Source organism: Pseudophryne corroboree, chromosome 5 (assembly GCF_028390025.1).
Source record: "Pseudophryne corroboree isolate aPseCor3 chromosome 5, aPseCor3.hap2, whole genome shotgun sequence".
NCBI classification, from domain to species: domain Eukaryota; kingdom Metazoa; phylum Chordata; class Amphibia; order Anura; family Myobatrachidae; genus Pseudophryne; species Pseudophryne corroboree.
Window position 1 is genome coordinate 89,518,442 of NC_086448.1, and position 15,233 is coordinate 89,533,674.

At 46.0% G+C, this 15,233-nt stretch overlaps 1 protein-coding gene across 3 annotated transcripts in view; it reads right to left on the reverse strand.

Annotated features, from left to right (window-relative positions):
* The window catches only part of MINDY3 (MINDY lysine 48 deubiquitinase 3), a 265,183-nt gene that overhangs the window by 189,760 nt on the left and 60,190 nt on the right, over window positions 1-15,233 (reverse strand). For all 3 annotated transcript variants that reach the window (XM_063921468.1, XM_063921466.1, XM_063921467.1), the window contains exon 10: window positions 3,564-3,634. In XM_063921468.1, coding sequence (XP_063777538.1) covers window positions 3,564-3,634 — 71 coding nt within the window. The remainder of the gene's footprint in view (window positions 1-3,563; window positions 3,635-15,233) is intronic.

The window sequence follows — 15,233 nt, forward strand, 5'->3', positions numbered from 1 at the left end:
TTTGAAGTCCGTACAGCGCGGACGGAGCAGCTGGGGCGGGCGATGTATTAGCGGCGGGTGCGGGCGGCGGTAATAAAAACGGACCCCACACAGCGGGGCGGCAGCGCGCGCTGACCGCCCCGTCCCCCCAGCATACCTTGTCTTGTAGGGAGGGCTGCGACGGGGCTTCTATCTGTAAGCTCCGTCCAGCTGTTCAGTTCCGTCCAGCTCTTGCAGCATTTAGTGTGCTGCGTGTGGCAGTGAGGACCGACACGCCATGCGCTGCTCCGTGCAGCGGCACCATCCCGGACCTATGGTTTTAGATGAAACTGGGAAGGGATGTGTGCGTAAGTAGTAAAAATTAAAATAAAAATATTCACAAAGTGTGGGAGCCCCCCACACCAGCCCTGTTGCTCCGACGAGCACAGAAAAAACACTGAGGTACTCAGGGAGTATGGAGGGGAGGAGTGTTACTGAATTTGAATATTCAGTGCCCTGTTCCTTTCGGAAGCCGTCCATATCCCAAGAGTACTCCAGTGACCCCTAGTGGATGAAAAAGAAATATTCAATGTCAAGAAATGCATACATTAGATGTTTATAATTTTCATACATCTATAATCTGATTTTATATATATATATATATATATATATATATATATATATTTTTTTTTATTTTTTTTTATCACATGGATACATACATACACGTTAGCATGCAACAGTTTCCCCTACTGTATCCAAATAAAATGAGCCGCCTTACAGTGTATAGACAAACGTATTCTTGAATGAATAAAATCTGGGTCAGACCATGTGATTTTCAAAGTACATAAAACTCATGAATATTCTTTCTGTTTTGTGCCCTTCCCACATAAATGAGCACTGCCAGTATCAAATCTCAATCTTCTCCATCCACGCAAAACATCAGATGACTTTTTTTTTTTATTACACTTCAAAACAGTATTCTGGAGATAAAGACGAGTGTACAAATGTCTACAGATCAGAAGGTTTAGCTGCTTGGTTATGGAAAGGTGTGGACGTCTTTCTCAGAAGGGGCATACAGCAATGTAGCAAATTCCCCTCCATTTATAGGCTTAAGGTTAAAATGCTGTCACGCATTAGACGTTATGTGCAGTAACATAGCCACACGTGTGCTACAGAACACAGATCGTGTAAATGTACAAGTCATTCATAAATCACTGCAGTATTTAGTACACTGGGAATTCGTGGAGCAGACAGGAACATTTATTCCATGCGGAATCCCTGGCACTTTGCACAGAATTCACACAGACCAACTCATAAGTACAGAACTAGCTCACTATTAGTACAAACAAGCATCTGGGGGAACAGACCATGGAGCATGCACCATTTGTGTCCTGTTTCTGAATGCACATTGGGGGCCCATAGCATAACTGAGTGAAAGTCGGCTGTAATTGCTCCTGCATTGTGTGCATGGAACGGAATGCGCATATTCTCCCGGATGTTGAGTTGTAAACATCATCTGTGCTTCTGGTTTTATACCAGTCATCCCAGTCAGGGCCAGAAACAGAGGTGGGCGCAGTGTCGATTTTGCAAGCATCTGCTCATGCGTCCGAGACGTACTGCGCATGCTTCCCAATGGTTAACGCTGGAAGACGCAGAACTAATTTGGATGCAGAGAAAGGGGATCTCAGTGGGCGTTCCTGGGAGTGGGTGTTCCTAGCCAAATGTGGGCATGTCGCTGACAGTTGCTACGTCTAAAGATGCAGAACTGCTCACACAAGATGCCATGTTCAGACGGAGAAACCGTACCTGCCATAGGGCAGAGAGATGGAATTGTGCAGTCTCAGCAGGAAGATCACAAATCGCAGAAAGAGACGCAGCCACAATCTGCATCCAACTCAGAATCAGCTCCTCAATGCACAACTGCAACAGCCATGCCGCAACAAGCTACGTCTAAAAGACACGAACAGCTCTGCATTTCCTGCAATTCCGACAACATGCACACCGTGAACTTTGTCTACGTGCAAACACCCAGTTATGTCCTTTCAGCCTCAAGTGAGTTACAGACGATTGGCTCTGGAGCCTGCGCAGTGGGAAAACCACGGTATCCAACAGCAAATATATGGAGCAGCTCTGATTTTTGCTTCAAAAATATAAAATCAAAAGTGGTGCTGGGTGTATTTCTAAAAGTCAAAAGCTTGGAATGGCTGGAGGCCTAGTTACAAAAAGAGAAATTCACTGAAAAATTCTTTGAGACATGGGAAAATTATATAAAGTGGAGACCTTATCACACACTCTTAAGGAACAAGTGCGGAAATGCTCTAAAAACACACTATGGTGCGAGATGCGCCTATGAAAATGATTCCCCAATTTCTCTTGTTAATGGCTGACTGGTGGTTAATTTTGATCCAAATTCGATACAGGTGATAAACACGGGCGTGGATTTGGGCCACTTTATTTCTAATTACATATTTTTCTATCTTTCTTCCTTTTGGCAAAACCCAATTGTAAAAATGTATGATTGAACTACTCTTATCGTATACTGGATAACTGCTCACGATGAATGTTACATTGTACCTGCAAAAGTACCTTTCATGTAAGTTTAGGTCATGCTTCAATAAAAAAAATGTAAAAAAATAAAATAAAATTTGGAAAAAAAAAAAATCATAAAAACCCTATTAAAAATATATATACATATATATTTTTTAAATCAATATTTACTAAAGCAGTGATTTTCAAACTGTGTGTCTAGGCACCCTGGGGTGCCTCAGGGTACTTGCAGGGGTGCCCTGTGTAGGTAGTTCAAGACCAATTCAAATTATTTAATAGACAGAACCAGTGGTTGAGGCTTCCAAACATAAAATATGTGGGCAGACAGAAGTGAATCCTGGCCCTCGCCACATAAGTGAATCTAAACACAATTTACTTAATTTAATATTTTTTCAGAATTTCTCAATGAGAAATGTTTGGCCCAGGGGTGCCGTCAAATAAATTGATACTCTTCTGCGCTGCGATTCAATAAAGTTTAGGAACCGCTGTACTACAGAATTGTAGTCTATTTATAAAGATCCATTTTTTTTTATATACTTCTAAAGAAAGTGTCCTATCAGGACGGAGACATTGTTGCGCAAAGTTAACAGAGAACAGATACTCTCTTTCCTGCAGGACGGCCCATGTAAGAGTACGACAACCACTGGTTTAAATTTAGAGGTAGCGCGTTTTATTCCACTAAGGAGTATAAGACAAACAATATACTGAACAGAATCAACTTTTTCGTCAGTCTTAAAGCAATAACAAAATGTATCAGTTACACTTTATGTCAGCTATGTCCAAATAAATAATCGGTTTCTTGTATCTGTTTATGTGCTCCCTACATAAAAATAAAGAGAATTATTATGTAAATAACATTAGCAGCAAACAGAGTCTGAGAATTGGTCTGACAATATTGACGGAACAGCATCTATCACAAGATTACGCCCCGACAGGACTGTTCCGTCGCAGTCCCCAATACACAGGTCATCTCCAGACCTAGCAGTCTAGTCTTGGCTTAATGTGCTGGAAATAAGAATGTCTCTCTCCTCAGAGCAGTCAGTGACTGGGGAGCTTACCTTGCAGTATCGCAGGGACTCCATTAGTGTCAGGAAACCTACGTGTGCCTGGCTGTGAATACCCAGCAACTCTGGTGGAAAAAAATAAAAGGTGAATAATTATTGTGGACCTAATGCAACCTGGCATAAGGATTAGTTACCCATGTCTGACTGACATCTCAGGTTCACAACTTAATTTACATTCATTCTGAAAATAACAAACGCCCTATTGAAATGTACAGGTTTTAAGGATATCCATGCTTGAGCCCAGACAGTTAAATCAAATGGACTGATGTAATAATTAAGTTTCCTGTGCTCAAACATGGATAGCCTTAAAACCTGGACTGCAATGGCAGCCTTTAGGAACCTCTGCTGTAGAGTACAGCCCAAAAAGTGCAAAGAACCCAGGCACGGTAACCAGTCAAAAATGTACCATAGGTACTAATGTATTGTACATAACTACAAACCTTACATACTGCCTACAGGCCATGTTTTCAGGATTTCTGTAATCATGCACCGGATAGTTAATCAATTTTGTTCCATCAGTAATTATACACCTGAAATCCTGAAACCTGGTCTGTTGGTGATCTTGGTGGTTTGGCTTTGAGAACCCTTGTGGAATACACAGGGGAGGTATAACTAGAATTCACAGGGTCTTATGTATTGATATTTTAAAAAGGTAACCAGCTACTTCCTACTCCTAGCTGTAATTTATCATTAGTGACAAACAAGGTCTACTGCACTGCACACCAGCACCCTGATAAGCCAACGCAACAGTTCTGTACACAGGGATATTGGAATGCTCACCACTAACTACCCTTTGCAACACAGTGAAAATACCAGATTACACAGTGGATATGGTGCCCAAGTGAAAGAGAAAGGGCCCACTCAGGCTGGACGCATACCGTATAGCTTTATTCAGGCAGAAGTGCCAGCAGCCACATCCTTAATAAACAGATGCCTCCAGCAATTCTGGACTGAACAGGTCAGACGTGCAAAAGTGGTTTAGAACTCTGGTTCAAAAATAATAAAGTCCCTTCTAGTTTGAGGTCGATTACAGAACACACACAATATCCATCTGGCTCCCACAGAATATGGAGTAAAAAAAAAATAAAAAAATAGCCATGTGTATTAGATATACATATATTTTGCCTGGAACAAGGGTCGTTCATCTGGTGGCCATCAATTCCCTTTCTGTGAACATTTATATAGTGCCATAATAATTTGTTGCCCTTCACAACTGAGAACAAACACAGTAAGACAACGAGACTGCATACCCTAGACAGCTTACAATCTATGGGGAAATAAGAGTTTGATACATGAGGAATGAACTACATAATGCATACTGGCCGAACTAGATATCAAGGGTAATAAATGCCTGTTGGGCTATACAGTGGGGATCGAAAGTTTGGGCACCCGAGGCAAAAAATAATTTAATGTGCAAAAATAAGAATTTACTTACCGATAATTCTATTTCTCGTAGTCCGTAGTGGATGCTGGGAACTCCGTAAGGACCATGGGGAATAGCGGCTCCGCAGGAGACTGGGCACAAAAGTAAAAGCTTTAGGACTACCTGGTGTGCACTGGCTCCTCCCCCTATGACCCTCCTCCAAGCCTCAGTTCGGATACTGTGCCCGGACGAGCGTACACAATAAGGAAGGATTTTGAATCCCGGGTAAGACTCATACCAGCCACACCAATCACACCGTACAACCTGTGATCTGAACCCAGTTAACAGCATGATAACAGAGGAGCCTCTGAAAAGATGGCTCACAACAATAACCCGATTTTTGTAACAATAACTATGTACAAGTATTGCAGACAATCCGCACTTGGGATGGGCGCCCAGCATCCACTACGGACTACGAGAAATAGAATTATCGGTAAGTAAATTCTTATTTTCTCTGACGTCCTAGTGGATGCCGGGAACTCCATAAGGACCATGGGGATTATACCAAAGCTCCCAAATGGGCGGGAGAGTGCGGATGACTCTGCAGCACCGAATGAGAGAACTCCAGGTCCTCCTCAGCCAGGGTATCAAATTTGTAGAATTTAGCAAACGTGTTTGCCCCTGACCAAGTAGCTGCTCGGCAAAGTTGTAAAGCAGAGACCCCTCAGGCAGCCGCCCAAGATGAGCCCACTTTCCTTGTGGAATGGGCTTTTACAGATTTTGGCTGTGGCAGGCCTGCCACAGAATGTGCAAGCTGAATTGTACTACAAATCCAACGAGCAATAGTCTGCTTAGAAGCAGGAGCACCCAGCTTGTTGGGTGCATACAGGATAAACAGCGAGTCAGATTTTCTGACTCCAGCCGTCCTGGAAACATATTTTCAGGGCCCTGACTACGTCCAGCAACTTGGAGTCCTCCAAGTCCCTAGTAGCCGCAGGTACCACAATAGGCTGGTTCAAGTGAAACGCTGAAACCACCTTAGGGAGAAATTGAGGACGAGTCCTCAATTCTGCCCTGTCCGTATGAAAAATTAGGTAAGGGCTTTTATAGGATAAAGCCGCCAATTCTGAGACACGCCTGGCTGAAGCCAGGGCTAACAGCATTACCACTTTCCATGTGAGATATTTTAAGTCCACAGTGGTGAGTGGTTCAAACCAATGTGATTTTAGGAACCCCAAAACTACATTGAGATCCCAAGGTGCCACTGGAGGCACAAAAGGAGGCTGTATATGCAGTACCCCATTGACAAACGTCTGAACTTCAGGAACTGAAGCCAGTTCTTTCTGGAAGAAAATCGACAGGGCCGAAATTTGAACCTTAATGGACCCTAATTTTAGGCCCATAGACAGTCCCGTTTGCAGGAAATGCAGGAAACGACCCAGTTGAAATTCCTCTGTAGGGGCCTTCCTGGCCTCACACCACGCAACATATTTACGCCAAATACGGTGATAATGTTGCACGGTTACATCCTTCCTGGCTTTGATCAGGGTAGGGATGACTTCATCCGGAATGCCTTTTTCCTTCAGGATCCGGCGTTCAACCGCCATGCCGTCAAACGCAGCCGCGGTAAGTCTTGGAACAGACAGGGTCCCTGCTGGAGCAGGTCCTTTCTTAGAGGTAGAGGCCACGGGTCCTCCGTGAGCATCTCTTGAAGTTCCGGGTACCAAGTCCTTCTTGGCCAATCCGGAGCCACGAGTATAGTCCTTACTCCTCTCCTTCTTATGATTCTCAGTACCTTGGGTATGAGAGGCAGAGGAGGGAACACATACACTGACTGGTACACCCACGGTGTTACCAGAGCGTCCACAGCTATTGCCTGAGGGTCCCTTGACCTGGCGCAATATCTGTCTAGTTTTTTGTTGAGGCGGGACGCCATCATGTCCACCTTTGGTTTTTCCCAACGGTTCACAATCATGTGGAAGACTTCTGGGTGAAGTCCCCACTCCCCCGGGTGGAGGTCGTGTCTGCTGAGGAAGTCTGCTTCCCAGTTGTCCACTCCCGGAATGAACACAGCTGACAGTGCTATCACATGATTTTCCGCCCAGCGAAGAATCCTTGCAAGTTCTGCCATTGCCCTCCTGCTTCTTGTGCCGCCCTGTCTGTTTACGTGGGCGACTGCCGTGATGTTGTCCGACTGGATCAACACCGGCTGACCCTGAAGCAGAGGCCTTGCTTGACTTAGGGCATTGTAAATGGCCCTTAGTTCCAGGATATTTATGTGAAATGACGTTTCCATGCTTGACCACAAGCCCTGGAAATTTCTTCCCTGTGTGACTGCTCCCCAGCCTCTCAGGCTGGCATCCGTGGTCACCAGGACCCAGTCCTGAATGCCGAATCTGCGGCCCTCTAGAAGATGAGCACTCTGCAACCACCACAGGAGAGACACCCTTGTCCTTGGAGACAGGGTTATCCGCTGATGCATCTGAGGATGCGATCCGGACCATTTGTCCAGCAGATCCCACTGAAAAGTTCTTGCGTGGAATCTGCCGAATGGAATCGCTTTGTAAGAAGCCACCATTTTTCCCAGGACCCTTGTGCATTGATGCACTGACACTTGGCCTGGTTTTAGGAGGTTCCTGACTAGCTCGGATAACTCCCTGGCTTTCTCCTCCGGGAGAAACACCTTTTTCTGGACTGTGTCCAGAATCATCCCTAGGAACAGCAGACGTGTCGTCGGAATCAGCTGCGATTTTGGAATATTTAGAATCCACCCGTGCTGTCGTAGTACTACTTGAGATAGTGCTACTCCGACCTCTAACTGTTCCCTGGACCTTGCCCTTATCAGGAGATCGTCCAAGTAAGGGATAATCAAGACGCCTTTTCTTCGAAGAAGAATCATCATTTCGGCCATTACCTTGGTAAAGACCCGGGGTGCCGTGGACAATCCAAACGGCAGCATCTGAAACTGATAGTGACAGTTCTGTACCACAAACCTGAGGTACCCTTGGTGAGAAGGGCAAATTGGGACATGGAGGTAAGCATCCTTGATGTCCAGAGACACCATATAGTCCCCTTCTTCCAGGTTCGCTATCACTGCTCTGAGTGACTCCATCTTGAATTTGAACCTTTGTATGTAAGTGTTCAAGGATTTCAGATTTAAAATAGGTCTTACCGAGCCGTCCGGCTTCGGTACCACAAACAGCGTGGATTAATACCCCTTTCCCTGTTGTAGGAGGGGTACCTTGATTATCACCTGCTGGGAATACAGCTTGTGAATGGCTTCCAATACCGCCTCCCTGTCGGAGGGAGACGTTGGTAAAGCAGACTTCAGGAACCGGCGAGGGGGAGACGTCTCGAATTCCAATTTGTACCCCTGAGATACTACCTGCAGGATCCAGGGGTCCACTTGCGAGTGAGCCCACTGCGCGCTGAACTTCTTGAGACGACCCCCCACCGTACCTAAGTCCGCTTGTAAGGCCCCAGCGTCATGCTGAGGACTTGGCAGAAGCGGGGGAGGGCTTCTGTTCCTGGGAAGAGGCTGCCTGCTGCAGTCTTTTTCCCCTTCCTCTGCCCCGGGGCAGATACGAGTGGCCTTTTGCCCGCTTGCCCTTATGGGGACGAAAGGACTGAGCCTGAAAAGACGGTGTCTTTTTCTGCTGAGAGGTGACCTGGGGTAAAAAGGTGGATTTCCCAGCCGTTGCCGTGGCCACCAGGTCCGATAGACCGACCCCAAATAACTCCTCCCCTTTATACGGCAATACTTCCATATGCCGTTTGGAATCCGCATCACCTGACCACTGTCGCGTCCATAACCCTCTTCTGGCAGAAATGGACAGCGCACTTACTCTTGATGCCAGAGTGCAAATATCCCTCTGTGCATCTCGCATATATAGAAATGCATCCTTTAAATGCTCTATAGTCAATAATATACTGTCCCTGTCCAGGGTATCAATATTTTCAGTCAGGGAATCCGACCAAGCCACCCCAGCACTGCACATCCAGGCTGAGGCGATTGCTGGTCGTAGTATAACACCAGTATGTGTGTATATACTTTTTAGGATATTTTCCAGCTTCCTATCAGCTGGCTCCTTGAGGGCGGCCGTATCAGGAGACGGTAACGCCACTTGTTTTGATAAGCGTGTGAGCGCCTTATCTACCCTAGGGGGTGTTTCCCAACGCGCCCTAACCTCTGGCGGGAAAGGGTATAATGCCAATAATTTTTTTAGAAATTAGCAGTTTTTTATCGGGGGAAACCCACGCTTCATCACACACCTCATTTAATTCATCTGATTCAGGAAAAACTACGGGTAGTTTTTTCACACCCCACATAATACCCTTTTTTGTGGTACTTGTAGTATCAGAAATGTTCAAAACCTCCTTCATTGCCGTGATCATGTAACGTGTGGCCCTACTGGAAAATACGTTTGTTTTCTCACCGTCGACACTGGAGTCAGTGTCCGTGTCTGGGTCTGTGTCGACCATCTGAGGTAACGGGCGCTTTAGAGCCCCTGACGGTGTTTGAGACGCCTGGACAGATACTAACTGATTTGCCGGCTGTCTCATGTCGTCAACAGTCTTTTGTAAAGTGCTGACGCTATCACGTAATTCCTTCCATACGACCATCCAGTCAGGTGTCGACTCCCTAGGGGGTGACATCACTATTACAGGCAATTGCTCCGCCTCCATACCATTTTCCTCCTCATACATGTCGACACAACGTACCGACACACAGCACACACACAGGGAATGCTCTGATAGAGGACAGGACCCCACTAGCCCTTTGGGGAGACAGAGGGAGAGTTTGCCAGCACACACCAGAGCGCTATATATATACAGGGATAACCTTATATAAGTGTTTTTCCCTTATATAGCTGCTGTATTGATTAATCTGCCAAATTAGTGCCCCCCCTCTCTTGTTTTACCCTGTTTCTGTAGTGCAGGACTGCAGGGGAGAGTCAGGGAGACGTCCTTCCAGCGGAGCTGTGAGGGAAAATGGCGCTTGTGTGCTGAGGAGATAGGCTCCACCCCCTTCTCGGCGGCCTTTCTCCCGCTTTTTTAAGGAAAAAACTGGCAGGGGTTAAATGCATCCATATAGCCCAGGAGCTATATGTGATGCATTTTTTGCCATCTAAGGTGTTTTTATTGCGTCTCAGGGCGCCCCCCCCCCAGCGCCCTGCACCCTCAGTGACCAGAGTGTGAAGTGTGCTGAGAGCAATGGCGCACAGCTGCGGTGCTGTGCGCTACCTTATTGAAGACAGGACGTCTTCTGCCGCCGATTTTCCGGACCTCTTCAGTCTTCTGGCTCTGTAAGGGGGCCGGCGGCGCGGCTCTGGGACCCATCCATGGCTGGGCCTGTGATCGTCCCTCTGGAGCTAATGTCCAGTAGCCTAAGAAGCCCAATCCACTCTGCACGCAGGTGAGTTCGCTTCTTCTCCCCTTAGTCCCTCGGTGCAGTGAACCTGTTGCCAGCAGGACTCACTGAAAATAAAAAACCTATACTTAAACTTTTTCACTAAGCAGCTCAGGAGAGCCACCTAGTGTGCACCCTTCTCATTCGGGCACAAAAATCTAACTGAGGCTTGGAGGAGGGTCATAGGGGGAGGAGCCAGTGCACACCAGGTAGTCCTAAAGCTTTTACTTTTGTGCCCAGTCTCCTGCGGAGCCGCTATTCCCCATGGTCCTTACGGAGTTCCCAGCATCCACTAGGACGTCAGAGAAAAGAAGCCAAGGGAAGATGGAAAAATCTCCAAAAGGCATTTCTTATAACATGTCAAAAAAAAGTTTGATTTTATTTCCATCATTTACACTATCAAAAGAACAGAAAACAAAAAAATGGCGTCTGCAAAAGTTTGGGCACCCTGCAGAGTTAATACCTTGTACTGCCCCCTCAGGACAGCTGAGACCTGGCAGTGTCATGGATTTTTCTCAATCATCATCTGGAAAGACCAGGTGATGTCAATTTCAAAGGTTTTAAAAGCCCAGACTCATCTGACCTTGCTCTAACAATCAGCACCATGGGTTCCTCTAAGCCAGGCATGTCCAAACTGCGGCCCTCCAGCTGTTGAGAAACTACACATCCCAGCATGCCCTGACAGAGCTTTAGCATTCTCTGACAGCAAAACTGTGTCAGGGCATGCTGGGATATGTAGTTTCACAACAGCTGGAGGGCCGCAGTTTGGACATGCCTGCTCTAAGCAGTTGTGTAGAACACTGAAACTGAGAATAGTTGACGTTCACAAAGCAGGAGAAGGCTATAAGAAGATAGCAAAGCGTTATCAGATGCCCATATCCTCTGTTCGGAATGTAATTAAGAAATGGCAGTCATCAGGAACAGTGGAAGTTAAAGCAAGATCTGGAAGACCAAGAAAAATATCAGACAGAACAGCTCACAGGATTGTGAGAAAAGCAAGTCAAAATCCATGTTTGACAGCACGATCCCTCCAGGAAGATCTGGCAGACACTGGAGTTGTGGTACACTATTCCACTATAAAGAGATACTTGTACAAATATGGTCTTCATGGAAGAGTCATCAGAAGAAAACCTCTTCTACATCCTCACCACAAAAATCAGCGTTTAAAGTTTGCAAATGAACATATAGACAAGCCTGATGCATTTTGGAATAAAGTTCTGTGGACCGATGAGGTTAAAATATAACTTTTTGGCCGGAATGAGCAAAGGTACGTTTGGAGAAGGAAGGGCACAGAATTTAATGAAAAGAACCTCTGTCCAACTGTTAAGCATGGGGGTGGATCAATCATGCTTTGGGGTTGTATTGCAGCCAGTGGCACAGGGAACATTTCACGAGTAGAAGGAAAAATGGATTCAATAAGATTCCAGCAAATTTTGGACGCTACAGTAACTTGATGCCATCTGTGAAAAAGCTGAAGTTAAAGAGAGGCTGGCTTCTACAAATGGATAATGAGCCTAAACACACATCAAAATCCACGGTGGATTACATCAAGAGGCGTAAACTGAAGGTTTTGCCATGGCCTTCACAATCTCCTGACCTCAACATAATTGAAAATCTATGGATAGACCTTAAAAGAGCAGTGCGTCGCAGACAGCCCAGAAATCTCAAAGAACTGGAAGACTTTTGTAAGGAAAAATGGGCGAAGATACCTCAAACAAGAATTGAAAGACTCTTGGCTGGCTACAAAAAGCGTTTACAAGATGTGATACTTGCCAAAGGGGGCAGTACAAGGTATCAACTCTGCAGGGTGCCCAAACTTTTGCAGACACAATTTTTTGTTTTCTGTTCTATTGAAAGTGTAAATGATGGAAATAAAATCAAACTTTTTTTGACATGTTATAAAAATGTCTAATCTGCAATTTGATGCCTTTTGGAGATTTTTCCATCTTTCCTTCGCTTCTTTTTGCACATTAAAATTAATTTTTGCCTGGGGTGCCCAAACTTTCGATCCCCACTGTATATCAGTCATACAGCAATGCTGGACGGGCATAACCCAGTTGTTTGAGTATAGTAAGTTTTGTGTGGACGGTTTACAGGAGGTGGTTAGTTGGTAGAATAGCTTATGTAGGTTAAGTGGGTGGCACAGGAATTGGATATTATTTGCCTGAAGAGGGGAATTGCCAGAGAACGTTCGGTGTATAAAATATGCATGTGTGCGGGAGCACAATCAAGCCTGAAAGGTCCTGTTCGTGTAAATAGGAGCAAGTACCGAGTGTGGATGAGAGGCGGAGACCTTGCACAGAAAGAGTGGTCAAGTCAGGAGATATTTTGAGACAAGTGAAGTGAGGCATGCGGGTACAGTTCTGTTGAGGCTTTACATCTTAGGGGCATATTTTAATTAGCCACACAGGGAAATGCTATTCAATGAAAATAGCCTTTTCCTCACGTGGTAATCAGGGGTTAACGCGCGCTAACCCATTAATTCTGCATAAAGTGCGCGTTAAACCCCTGATGGTGCCTTTTCTCGTGGACTTTTGCTCATAGCTCCTGAAGCTGCAAGGAAAAGTCCATCCCTGTAGTCGTACGCAGGGGGTAAAGCCCGCTGTTAGAAACTCTCTCCGTGGCTTATTGAATAGGACCCTTAGAAGTGATCTACACTGGATTCAGTAAAATGCAGGTAAATAATGTAGGGAGTGACGGAGCGGGGCAGCAGCAGAAGATAGATCACTGTAACGGATGCATTCAGATTAGGTTGTATGGGTGAAACTCTGGTTGTGGGGGGGAAGGGGCGGGACCAGTAAATAAGTTATTGCAATAGTCAATGTGGGAGATAATGAGTGTGTGAATATGTAGTGCCTTGTGTGGGATATACATACGCCTCATTACCGCATATTACTGTATAAAAGCTGCATTCCGTCAAAAGGAGGGAAGGGGAACAGATGGGAAACTAAAAAAGGCATAAGAAGCGGTATGTGGTTAGCATACCAATTGTCGGGCGCCACACCGGCGTGATAGGCGAATCCCCCTCTATGGGTGTTCACGAAACCCATAGAGGGAGAATAGAACCTGTGGCGAGCCCGCAAGGGGCTCAGTTGCGCTCGCTCCGCTGTCTGCATTCCACCGCTCGTGATACAGATGTCGGTATACTGAAATTCGTCATCCCGTGCGGCGGTAAATCATACCGAACCCTAAGAAGCATGGCAAATACACACAAACATCTCTCTGGCGCACACATGTGGCTGCACTGTACAAACTTGTGACCAGTATATGGCCATTTCTATTGATGTTACGTCCTTTCAGCACCAGTCTGTGTCCCTGTATTGTAATCACACTGCGGTGCAGCTCTGGCTTCAGTATAATTATGATCATCCTTTATTTATATGGCACCACATGGGATCCGCAGCGTCCATTACACAGTACATAATCAAATGAGCAAACAAGCACTTACAGATCAAGACAATATAGGACAGATATAGAAAACCCGGGGTTAGGTGCCATCAAAGGGAGTAAGGAGTATAAGATTGTGTAAGTAAGAAAAGGAAAGGCACATGAGGAGAAGCGGCCCTGCTCTTGCAGTAATAGGGCAAGCACTCCTATTGCATGAAAATCCAATGAAAGGTTTGAGTTTTCCCATTCATTTCAAAGGTTCAAGATGACAAGCACTGGGGCTGGTAAAAATAGAATACGCTACCCCCAAATTTTTTACAAACAGTCTCAATGCTAGTCAGACTGGGCAGGCTGGTAATAAAACAAAGGGACACCAATGGTGTGGGTAAACGCTCCGCACAGGGCTGGGCAGCCCTGCCACGCCCTCCGCAACAAGGGCTGGGCAGCCCTGCCACGCCCTCCGCAACAAGGGCTGGGCGCTACTATTGAGGATGACAATTGACAGCTCTGTTATATGGTCGATTATCTATGGCAGGGGAGGGGAACCTGCGGCCCTCCAGCTGTTTAACTACATATCTCAGCATGCCCTGCAACAGTTTTAGCATGGCCAAATAGCAAAACTGTAGGAGGGCATGCTGGTATGTATAGTTCCACAACAGCTGGAGGGCCAAAGGTTCCCCACCCTTGATCTACGCACATATGCACATCGGTGTCAGCACTACACCTCAGTAGGTCAGCTACTGATGTTCAGCATCGGTGGTCTCCCATCGATTGTGAAACACTCACCATCGATAGTTAATAGCCAACCCTAAATACATACTGCTGGCCATTGCTACCACAGCACTACATATTACTAGACATTGCTCCATTTACGTAAAAATAGAAATGTAACTCGCGCTTCTTTCCTAGTGTGTTAGTAGTATCAGTGATAAGCTGCCTTTGGGGGTAATTAAACAGTGCTTCCCTAACCGTCACTTAATACAATGGTAATATCTACAACCCCGGCACTACTGTGTAGATGTACTGTAATACTGCTCATGAGCCCTGACGAAGCCCACACGGGGGAAACCATTGAGCCGGGGAATTTACACCAGATAGAGGCACCTCAGCAACACCTCCGAACACCGAGTTACAACCCCAAACCATCGGGAAGGAGTGTATATGATCGGGAGGCAGTGGACGAACAGAGAGTCTCACGGCAGCCAGAGACAGGAGTGGGACGGGGCCGCGCATAACTAACATCGCGCTGGGAATGAAAGGGGAAAAAAGGCACTTCTACAGGCTGAAGCACCCCACTCGTGTTATACCCACCTCCTGAGATCACTATTGGAGGGACCGGAACATATTAACAGAAGGAGCAACAAGGCACCCAACTTCGCGCTATTGTGGAGGCTTAGACCCCATATTAATCCAGTGCCGGCAACTAAAGTTTCTCCAGAACATTGTTTTATTATTTTTGTATACGTTTACGTCTTTTAGGAGAGAATTTTTACTGCTACCTTTG